Consider the following 12,115-nt stretch of genomic DNA (forward strand, 5'->3'; position numbering starts at 1 on the left):
ACGAGGGAGAGGTGGGAATGGCAAAGTCTGGTTTTTCAAACTAGACACCCTCCAGCTAAAAATCTACTTGATTGATGTGTGTTTCATTGAGCTACTTAGTGTAGAGCAGCTTGTTATTGTCTTTTCAACTGTGCAAATTTGAACAGAGACGGTGCTAATGACGAATCATTATTATACTATAAATAAAACATTATCCAGATTATGCTGGTCAACAGAGCATAAAACAAATAGCAAATTCTAATGTCCTTGAATTACAATTTAAAAAGAAAAGCAGCACAGGATGCTGATCTGCACGAACACCCCCGCTTGGCTGCTGTCAGAGTTTTTCCAGTTGCATCAGGAGCATCCAGGGGTTTGCTCATTTGCAGATTCACCCTAAAAAGCAAATGTGCAAGCCCAGGTAGGGCATGGCACACAGAGCTCAGCTCTCTGCTGCTCTCTGCCCTGCTGGCCCTCTCTGAGGGGCTGGCACTGCCACGTGGTCCCCACGGCACAGGGAGCTGATGGTGAGGCTGAAGAACTCACCAGGATGTGGCCACTGGTGAGGGCTGCAGGGAAACCAGAAATCTGGAGGTCCAGAGGATAAAATTCTTCAGGTGGAAGAGAAGAGAAAAAACCCCAGGCTGTTACTTCCTTCCTTAAGTTGGAATGGTTAAAAAACTGGGATGTTTGTGGTTCCTGCAGCTCTGCACAGAGTGCTGGCTAAAGAAAAAGCTGAGGCTTTATGTTGTCATGAATGAGCTTTTTATTGGAAATTTTTAATTCTCTCTCTAATGTTGGGTGGGGAGAACAATAAGAAAGGTATTCAGCAAGAAGTCTATGTATTTAATGTGAACTCTCCAGGAAGTGGTCACAGCCCCAAACCTGCCAGAGTTCAGGAAGTGCTTTGAGCACAAGATGGGATTTTTGGGGTCTCCTGTGCAGGGCCAGGAGCTGGACTCAGTGATCCCTGTGGGACACTTCCACCTCAGGATATTCCATGATTCTGTGATATTTTCACTGATATAAATGTGTGCAAAACTGTCCTGTGGAGATTTGGATTAAATAAAGGCTGTATATTAAAAACTTCTAGATTAAGTTGCTGCAGTCATAAATTGCCATTGCCAGCTCAAGACACTTTTTAAATATGGTATTTAATCATTCAAGTTTCAAAATCCTTTGAATAAGAGCCATAATAGCAACAATTTGAAACTTGTCTGAAACAGTCACCTGCTACACAGGAAAATGTTTTTAAAAACACGGCCTGTCTGTGTGAAATGAAATCACATTTATTTTTGTTTACATGGGCAGCATGACGTCTGACCTAATCAAGCCTGTCATCATGTGCATTATATTTTGCTTACCCTGCTGGGTGTAAATAATTTCTTCTTAAGCAGATTTTGACTGCAGTAAGAATGTAACTGCTTTTTTTTTTTTTTTTTTTTTTTTTTCCTTGCTGTGATGTTCTCAAAATTGACCTGAAAGGAAACCCAACCACCTGCTTTTAAGCTGATACAAGTATTATGATTAAAGTTTTGTGGTTGGAAGAAGAGTGGTGGGGACTTGCTGGGTGTGATGGGGTTTGGTACCACGGGCTCCCTCCCTCCGCCCCAGCTGCCAGGCTGCTTCCCTGTGCCAGGGCTGCATGGGAGGAGACTGGGCTAAGTTTTTCTCCCATGCTTTGTCTTCCTGAGCCTGGAAACCTCAGCCTGGGAAGTGCCACAGCCAGGGAGGAGGAGAATCCAGCTCCCCTTTTGATGAGGAGTTGAGCAAGGGCTGAATCAGCAGCGAGCTGCCTTCTCTCCCAGCATGTTCCTGCTTGGGAATGTTGCCTAATTCAAACTTTCTCCTTCATTTTAATGGCACCTGGTGCAATTATTGAACAGTTAAGGGTTGTCTTAGTGAAAATATGTGCTTCATTTCTCAAATCTCAAGGAATGCTGCTGAACCTACTCTGCCTAGGCTTGTGCACAGTTCACTATAGCACACATTCAAATATCTCCTAGAAAAACAAAATCCAGCTGGGCAAAAATTGTTGCTGTGCCTCAGTTTTACTTTGTCTCTTCATACATGCAACATTTAAAACCAAACATCAAACGGGCCACGAGCAAGTGCCAGATTTAATAAACTCTCTTTATTTACATACAAATACATGTACACATATGTTCTGTATATGTACACATATTTAAGTGTATATACATACATGGTTTCCACATACTCTACAATAAATAGCATGTAGGGTTTTCTTTTAATTGCCTACAGTGCTGAGTAAAAATACATGGCAATAAAATCATGGCTTACAGCTAAGTTACAAAAGCACCAACCACTGAACTCGTAGCAATAAATCCAAGCTCATGTACAGCTGGGGCGAGGACACGCTATACAGAATACAAAGAGACCAACTTGTAGGAATTGACAGGATTAGGCAAACTAAAAAACATCATTATAGACCAGGAGAGACTCTGTATGAAATAAGATGAAGGAAAACATTTAGATTATTGATCAAACTAAACCACACATTTAAATTTGTCACCTAAAGAGAAAAACAAATCACCCAGTTACTCGTATATTTTTAACAGAGTAATTTTTTTGTGTGAGTCTTTACCAAGGAAATCAGAATTAATCTCATGAGTGAGTCCTTCTGAGCTGCCACAGTCACTTGTCTGTGTGCACATCACCAAACAGTATTTCAATAGTGCTTTATTTAAGCTGTGTGTAACTCCTTGAACCCTGTGTGCGAGTCTGACTGGAGGCAATCAGCACTTCCTCAGCCAGCTCCTTCCACAGGACCTGTGACATCGAGCTGTCACCAAGGAGCAGGAGAGCAAATTGGCAGCAGCAGCAGCAGATCAATACCCAGAGAAAGCACAGGGATGATGCTGGAACTGCATGGCCAGAGCCAACCACTGCTGACTGCAGTGGGAGCACAGCTGGTGGAGCACAGCACAGCTGGACCCTCCCTTGCTGCAGCTGCAGCGCAGGGAGCTGGTGCTGCACTAGGGGAAAGCCTGGCTGAGTGTTTGTATTAAAAGTTTCAAACCTGCTTTATGAACTGAAGGTGCATAGATTTTTGTTGTTCTCTCTCTTTGTCATGGCTGATACTTTGACTTAAGGTGTGCAGTGCTACGGGAACGACTGGTGCCAAGGAGGAGAAAGCTGCCTGTTCAGGTGTCATCCTTGTGCTCATCCTTGGTGATGTGCTTTCCTTGCTGCACTTCAATGCTCAGGGGCTGGATAGCAAAATAATTGTTTCCTTTTCCTGGAAGCCAGCCCCTGCTACAGTTCAGAGAATCACAGAATGGTTTGGGTTGGAACAAATCTTAAAGATCATCCAGTTCCAACTCCCCTGCCATGGGCAGGGGCACCTTCTGCCAGACCAGGTTGACTTAAACAGAGATTATCTTTTCCCCAGGTTTTTATAGATTCTCTGTTGCTGCAAAACTAATACTGGGGTGTGTGTCCTTGTGTGAATGTGTGAGAGGAATTAAACCCAGTGATGGGCACGGGAGGAAGGAATGTATACCACACGTGCACACCTGTGGGGTCTAATAAACTAAAGCTTACTGAGGTCTAATTACATCACTGCATATCCATGGGTAGGAAGTCTGAAGGAAGAACTACTCACTCTTCACTTCAATGAACACCTACAGCTCCTACAACTCATAAAAATGCAGATTTCTCTCCTTTTTTATCAAAGAATTAGCACTTTCTCTTAGTATTGGGCTTGACTACTTGAGCCGTCTGTGTAACATTCTTAATGAAAGCAGTGGGAGAGCTGTTTATTTGAAGTTTGGGTATGAGCAGCTTTGAGGCTGCTCCATCACTTGTTCATTCTATTGTCACCTAAAGTTCCCAATGAGAAATAGGACCTGCTAAGCGCTGTCCAATTCAAGTAAAAGACAACCTCTCTGCCGTGGAGTTATTCAAAAAAGTGATTTTTAAGATCAATGTTCATTCCAGACATAATTTAGTTTGATTCTTGTCACGTGCCTGCCTGGCAGTTCCCTTACGAACGATGAGAGAGCTGAAACGCGACGGCCGCAAAGGAAAACGATTGTTACATAAACAGCTGGATTAGTTACGATACAGCACGAACACAGCTACGGTTTTTAGAGACTTTTTAACCTGATAGGAAACCACATTCCTCTCCAGAAGATTGATGGGAATGCTCGTTTCTGTGCGGGATCCCCAGGCCGGCTCAGCCGGAGGACAGGTAGGGCGTCTCGCTGTGGTAGTTGTAGTCGGGACAGACCTTCTGCACCAGTTTGTAATCTACGCTGTAGAACGCGATGTAAATGCAGATGACTTTGAAGGGTTTGGAACACAACCAGGAGACATGGCTTTGGGTCTGCTCTTGGTAGCAGATCTTGGAAGGGTCAAAGTTGCACAAGGCAGTTTTTTTGGCGCGGTCTGTTTTCTCGTACTCGATGCGGCAGTTGAAGGACTTGGACTCCTTGGTCTCCAGCGTGGACTGTGGAGATGGCTCAAACTCCACCACTTTGGAGGGCGGCACCAGGCTGACAGAAACATTCCCCAGGCCCGTGGAGTTGTGTCGGAAATAAACGCTGAAGGTTCCGTTGCCGTGATCGACGATTTTCCCCGTGATCAGGAGGTTCAGCTTTACAGTTTTGATGTTGGAGTGGAAGTCACCCCATCCAAACATTTTCTTGAATTTCCCAGTTTTCACTATAGGTCTGCGTTTAGTTCGTGCCAGAGATTCCTGAACCTCCGTGATGTTGGACAACCAATCCCAAAAGTTTTCTATGCTGTCCGAGTAGGACACCTGGCCGTGTTTCAGCACTGGGGATGGTTTGACAAAGAGGCGTAGGGGGTTGATGATCCTGGAGTGGACCACGTTGTCAACCAGTGTCTCTGCAGCATCCTTGTCCTCCCAGTCCAGCACCTCCGCGGCTTGCACCACCCGGCTGGTGTCACAGAACACCTGCTCCGAAACAGAAACAGAGAGCAGGGTCAAGGGGGGTGATGAAACAGCCAAGACACAGAAGGAGCCATTGATATTTAATTTTATACTCATAGGATCTGAATCGGTCACCTGGACCACTGTAATGAGTAATTTCTACTGCTCTATGAGAGTTCAAGGATTTAACTCAAAATAGCTCATGGAAGATGCAAAAATCTCAATAGGAGACATCCATGGGGGCTCCATGGGGACTCCTGTCCAGTTCTGGACAGGCTGATGGCTGTGATGTGCAAAAGCAGGTGCCCCATGCTCACAGATTTGTTAAATGAATACCTGACTGGGGAAAGTGGAAACCCTGAAGACCCCTCTGCTAAAAGATGGAGTGAAATAGAACAGCACGCATTTCCAGTCCCTTCCTTTTTCTCCCCACAACCTTCCAGCTGGTTTAGGCTTAAAATCCTGTTCTGTTGGTGCAATTGTCTCCTAAACCATTTATTGTACATTTGTGTTTTCTGGTGTTGCTTTTTCCATTTGATCCAAACCTAGTTTGCACGTTTGTGCCCTTAGTTTGACACAGTGACCATGGCCCTGTTTTGGTGTGCTGGTTTCAGCTGCACAGCTGCCTGTGCTTAGCAAGGCCCAGCCTTCCAGAAGTGCTGAGCACTCCCAGCCACACAGCACAGCTCAGTTTTAGGATCCATGACGAGGCCAAGCTGAGTCTGCAATCAGAAAGCAAAACTTCCTCTGGTAGTGAAGGCCTTAAGGTTTCAGAGTCAAACAAACAGGTCTCAGTAAAATTTCCAACTCAGTGCAGACACACATTTCCCAGATGTGTTTCCCTGCTCTCTCTGGCAGAGAAGTCCTGTTGGAAATGCAGAACTCGAGTGTATGATCCAAAGGTCAGAAGGAAGATCTGTGTTTCAACAGGATAGAAATGATCATCTGACTTTTTAGGTCCTTTAAATCTTGAGTAAATCTTTGAAGAAGCTTTTTGTAGAATGCCTTTGGAGAAGGTGTTTTTAGGGTCTGTTCTGTTTAGAACTGCCTTACACAGTCCTCCTAATGTACAAAAGAAAAACTTTTTCAGCTGCATCTATTTCTACAGAATGTGTGAACAGAACAAAGAGATGTTTAAAATGGGAAGAAGAAAGGACACTGTTGTCCTGCCCCTGTCCCCAGTGACAAACTGCTGCTGGCCAAATGCTGCTCCTGCTTCATCACTGATCCCACAATTCCAGAATCCAGGTGGATCCCAGTATAACTAATGCAGGAATGGGGTTTTCACTCTCCAGCAGCAACATTACAGGGTGGAAGTTTTCCTAAAGCAGCCAAAGTACGAAGGGCAGACGTGGAATGTGTGGGGTGGAATTTTGTGCTTTGTGTCTCACGAGGGAAACCTCAATGTTGGGCTTGCTTTTCCCTCTGCTCCTGATCCCAAAGGGTCTCCTACACCTCTGGTTCCTCACAGGACTCTGTTTTTTACAATATCCAGCTGTTATTTCTATAAATTGCAATTTTTCATTTCATCATCTGGCAAAGATTAGAAACTCCAAAGCCCTTAATCTTCAGTGGGGCCTGTTCTGGAGCAATAGGCTCCAAACCAGAGCCCAAACCCACTACCACGTGTCCTTCCTGATCACCCCTAATGCAGTGATTATGAAATGTGGAACAGCAGCAACATTCACAGCTTGAATGTTGAAAGGTGACCATCACTATTGCTAAATCATAAAATCACAGAATAGTCTGGGCTGGAAGGCATCTTAAAGATCATTCATTTCCAAACCCCCTGCCATGGGCAGAAACACCTTCCAGCCTGGCCTTGAAAAATTTCAGGAGCCTGTTCCAGTGCCTCATCACCCTCACAGTAAAGATTTCTTCCTAATAACTAATCTAAACCTCCTTCAGCTTAAGGGCATTCCACTTGTCCTATTACTTATTTTTTACTAGAAATAAATCCACGGCTGGGTGGAAATGCAGTGGGCCAGGTGTGTCTCTGCAAAAATACCTTATTTCCTTCTTCAGATTAAAAGTGGGGGAAGAAAAGACAACAGTGATCACTCTCAGCCCCAGACCTTGTATGTCAACTTTCTGCCTCTAATATTTTTTTATGGCTGAGCTAGGAACCCGAGGAAATAGGAGATTCTAATGGAAACAGTGACAGATGCTGATCTGTACCAGCCTAAATAGCACTGTCATAATGATGCTGGGGAAAACATCACTTCTGCTGTGATGGAGAGTTCCTGGTGAAGCTCTGTCATGTTTATGTGTGGCTCTTCAGCCACTCTTAAGCCTGTCACCAGCCCAGGATCAGCTGTGTGATGCTGAGAACGCTGGCCATCCCCACTGGCAGGGAAATCACTCCCCTGCTGCAGAGAAGTGACTCTGCTCACATGAAGCAAGAAGTGCTGCACACGTTCACCCATCCCCAGTCTGACCTGAGGCCTTGAGAAGCACATAAAAAAAGGCTTTTCTGCTGCATTTCTAGATTACAGCTGGGCCCAGGGGCCTGGCAGTGCTGGAATACCAGAAACTTTCCTCATTTGCACAGCTAAATGAAATGCTATTTAAAATGCTAATGACCACTCAAACCATGGGCACCTACAGCTGGTATTGCTGTTAGCAACTGAGTCAGAGGGGAAAGTAGTTGGATATTTTAAGGTGAAATATATGGAAAGGAAGCTGTTTAGTTCACAGGGGAATCTGGCTTTGCTGGTGTCTGCACCCAGCTCTGAGTGTCCTCTGGCAAGGGCACAGGAACACCCTCAAACATCCTTCTGGGCTCCTGGTCTTCTGCAATGCTTATTGAAATCCTGCAATGGCTCTTTGGCTTTTCTCCCCTGGCCTTTTCTGAGGAGATGCAGAGGACATTGAGCCATGTGCTCAGTGTATGTCTCTTCTGGGGGCTCTCACACCAGATGAGATGGCAGAGTGCTGCTTTCCCAGGGGTGCCTTGCTGAAGGCTTTGATAGGAAAAGAAGAAATATGTGGGTATAGGGCTGGGGATGGCTGAAGGGTGGGAAACATTAACACATGCTAAAGCCAGACAGGTTTGCCACATCAATAACGTATCAGGGCACAAGTATTTCAAGACCATGAGGCTGAAATCACAGAATTGCACCTTGCTAGACTACTGCTACTTTTATTTATGTAATTGTTACACCAAATGAGGTGTACTCATGGGGTAACGAAACACACCCCTGAAGCTACAGTGACCTGGGCTATTTCATGTGGTAACAGAACAGCTTTCATAACACAGGAGTGTGAAATCATTGATAAATTGAAACACAAGGATATAACACCCCTGTTTAAGGCCCAGACAGCAATCCTAGGCTCTGCAGAAAGCTGCACCTCACAGTTTGGGTTTACTCAAGCTTACTTTGCTTGAGTATTTTTTTCCTCCTCTTTTTTGAAGTATTTTGCAAGGCTGTGGGATTCTCCAGTCTTGCACAGCCTTAATTCTTGGCTCTGCTCCATCCTAGTGCTGTCTTGTTCCACTAATTTCATTACAGGGGTGAGATTCAGGAGCTGACAGAACTTCTGTCAGCTCAGAGGGCTGCAGGGAAGCCCTCATGGCCCAGCGTGCTAAATTGTTGTGTTTTGCAAATATTCAGGAAAAAAAAAAGAGCTGAACAAAGAACTGCCTGGTTCTGCTCACTGCCTGCCTCAGCAGCAGGAAGGAGGGGACACTGCTCAGAGATGTGAATGGTGTTTGGGCTTTTGTAATGTAAAACCTTTGTGGAGTGCAGATTTTTTTTTTCCTGTTTTGAATAAAGCTTTCTGCAGTATAAGAGAACCCAACTCTAACACTTGTTTTTTCCCAAGGCCCTTCCCTCACTAGCTGCATTTTGCTGTTAGTGAGGAAGGGCCGATGGCTTTGTTCAGCTGTTTATTCACATTGGTTAGCAATTTCCGGGCAATAAAAAAATCTGTATTAAAAGAACACAGCACATGCTGGAAAAAATGACTTCCTCAGCATCTTTCCATTTCACTATAATGCATCACTATAGTGAAAAATATTGCTGGTAGGGTATTTGAAAAATACCAGCTTAGGGAAGTTAGAGTATCCATTTAAACAGATGGCTACTGCTGGAGTTCTCCTCTGCTGCACAAGTGTTTTCCCATTCCCTCCAAACCATCCATTTCCAAACAGAAATCACCTAATCTTTTTCCCTATTACAGAGGCTGTAAGATGGCACCCAGTTACCCTTAAATTCCCATTTGCCTGTAGGTATTTTCCAGTAAGAAACACAACCTTGGCCCCATCCACAGCGCGTCTCGCTGCTTTCTTTCGCCGCGTAAACGGCGAGAACAGCTCAAATCCGTGCAGCGTGGTTTATATTTATGGAGTTTTAAACTTCAAACCTTTGGTTCTTCCTCTGGCCCCCCTCTAAAAGATGGTGACTGCTCTTCACACTCTCCTCCTTCCACGTATGATCCTGATCAGAGCAGCACAGGGTTAAATAACATTCCCTGTGAGCTATTTTTCAGAAATGAGCTGACACTGATGAAACACTGGTATCAGTAAATGCTCTGTTTTCTCCATTTGCCCAAATTTGGGTTCATTTGGAACTCACTCCAGTGCCTTTCTCTGTGGGCAAGGCACTAAATAAAAGCAGGTGTCCCCATGCAAGAGTTAATAGTTCTGGTGCTTTGGGAATTTTATCCAGGTTATTCATCAATCACCAGCAATCATTCCTTTAGCTTCACCCCTGCCAGGAATCATTTAAAAACTCTCAGCAATTAGCTGGAATGAATTGGTCTGTTGGAATAAACAGCTCTGAAGCACCATTCTGCTGCTCACTGGGAGCTTTTTATCCCACTGCTGGAGAGGAGGGGTACCACCACTCCTCTAGCCCCCAGTTTCACCAGTGAAAAACTCACACTGGGGGGAGGATTCCAGTGTCTCCTCACTCTCTGCTGCTTCCATGCCCAAGTGTCCCATGGGTTTGCACTCGTGTCCCCTCTGCAGCAGCACAGGACACCTCTCTGGGGTCCCTGTGCTGATTCTGGATCCTCACAGGCCATGAGATAACGTGGCCCCATCGAGTGGCTGCACAAAAGCCCCAGTTTGAAGGGGGGTGTGTGGCAGGGAAGAGAAATAACTCTCCTTTATCGGTTTGAAAATTCAGTGATTTCAACACATTTATCAAATTTTAAATAATTTATATCTTGACAGGGCTTATCAATTTTGCAAAGCACACACATTAACCAGATACAATGATCTCATATTAGCTTTTTCAGCATCTTACACTGGAGCCCAGAAATATTAATAAAAACTCAGCCCGTCATCAATTAAATGGAAAAAACCATAAAATTGTGTTCCATTATAGTCTTTTAGTCTTTTTTTCCCCCCAAGAAAATGATGACGGGCTCCAATAATTCATCACAACAAGCTGAGCTTGAACTTTACTGATTATTAAATTTTTTTTTCAAAGACAGAGGCTGTGGAGGGTTTTATGGCTGCAGATGTGATTGCTGTCAGGAATGCTGTGAGGAATTTGGGGGCTAAGCAACATCTTTCAGCAGGGCTATGTAAGAGTGCCATGCTTGTTGCATCCAGTCACAGCCTCATTTTTCAGGATGCAGGGGAGCTGCTCTGCAATGAAGCAAAAAGGCAGAGTTGGATGTGGCTTGGAGCAATCTGGTCTGGTGGAAGATGTCCCTGCCCATCCATGGTATGGGGTTGGAATAAGATGAGCTTTAAGATCCCTTCCAACCCAAACCCTTCTGTGGTTCTCTAATCCACCAAGCACTGAGCTGGTGGTGGGTTGGTGGGATGTGAATATCCAGAAGAGAGGCAGAACCTTGTAGCTGTGGGTGCCCTCACTCCTCAGGCACCCAAAATGCCTTTCCAGGTTCTACGGCCTCGTCCTTGCTAAACTGTACGTAAATAAACACTAGCAGGTTCTTGTGCCTGGCTTTCTCTCTCCTGGGGCAATGATTGGCTCTTCAAAACACTCTGGTGCAAAGATGAAATTAGGTCACAAATTCAGAGTTCACTTGCTTGATTTCTGTTTCATTTTGAACCTGCTGACACAGAGGGACAGTGGGGTTCAGTGTGCCAAATCCAGCAAGGATATCCATCATGGGGGAAAACTGCAGAGCTGGCTGGGAGTCAGGGGGGCTGATCTCCAGCTGGACAGTGGCAGAGTAGTTCTCAAAATCCCCCAGATAAGTTAGGGAGGTTACAATTAAGAAATCTTTAAATGCTATTGCAACCTTCTTTCACTCAGGGAAGGTAGCCAGAAATCCCCTGTTCAATAACTAATAGAATTGGATTATTTTAGCAATTTCGCCCAGCTTTGTGTAGTTAAAAATACAATGAGAAGATGCTTCAGCAGAAAAGAAAGCCTTTATGATTGAACCTTGCAGCCCATTAGATTTTCTGCTTGTAAACAGAATCATTGAATCACTGAGGCTGGAAAAGCCCTCTGGGACCATGGAGTACAACCAGTGACTGAGCACCACCATTTCAATCATTCCATGGCACCGAGTGCCACATCCAGGTTTCCCCAAACACTTCCAAGGACGGTAACCCCACCACCTCCCTGGGCAGCCCACTTCAATGTCTAATCACCATTTCTGTGAAGAAATTCCTTCTAACGTCCAACCTAAATCTCCCCTGGCACAGCTAAGACCATGACCTCTCGTCCTGTTGCTGGTTCCCTGGGAGCAGAGCCTGACTTCCAGAGCCTCCTTTTCTCCAGGCTGAGCCCTCTGAGCTCCCTCAGCCGCTCCTGGTGCTCCAGATCTTTCTCTGGACGTGCTTCAGCCCCTCACTGTCCTTCCTGAATTGAGGGACCAGAAGTGGACACAGCACTTGAGGTGTGGCCTCACCAGTGCCCAGTCCAGGGTCCTGCTGGCCACGCCATTCCTGATACAATTTCATTACATATTTTTTAAACAACATTGACACTTCAAACTCAGTATCATATTTTACAGGGAAAAAAAAAAAAAACACTTTAAAATTCTCCAGTTTGTGCAAGCAAGCAAAATACTGTTTTACTAAAACAGCACCTCAGTAAAGAAACAAAACTGGGAGGAAGAAGCAGCAGAAGAAAAGAGTGAAAATTAAAAATAAAGCCTGCAAAGATTTCCTATTTCTAAAATGTGCCTTTTTCACAACCCTGACAAGTAGTTTTAGGTTATCTGAAGTGTTCCCTCCAGCCGCAATTGGATAAATTGCTTAGAGCATAGATTGCTTTTAAATTATAT

General features: G+C 44.8%; 1 protein-coding gene across 1 annotated transcript in view; it reads right to left on the reverse strand.

The window, feature by feature from the left end:
* Nucleotides 1-2,091: 2,091 nt before the first annotated feature.
* NXPH2 (neurexophilin 2) overlaps nucleotides 2,092-12,115 on the reverse strand; it is a 35,006-nt gene continuing 24,982 nt past the window's right edge. Inside the window, exon 2 of the mRNA XM_036387217.1 lies at nucleotides 2,092-4,921. Within this exon, the coding sequence (XP_036243110.1) occupies nucleotides 4,178-4,921 (744 nt within the window). The 3' untranslated portion in view covers nucleotides 2,092-4,177. The remainder of the gene's footprint in view (nucleotides 4,922-12,115) is intronic.

This window comes from Molothrus ater, chromosome 7, assembly GCF_012460135.2.
Source record: "Molothrus ater isolate BHLD 08-10-18 breed brown headed cowbird chromosome 7, BPBGC_Mater_1.1, whole genome shotgun sequence".
Taxonomy (NCBI): domain Eukaryota; kingdom Metazoa; phylum Chordata; class Aves; order Passeriformes; family Icteridae; genus Molothrus; species Molothrus ater.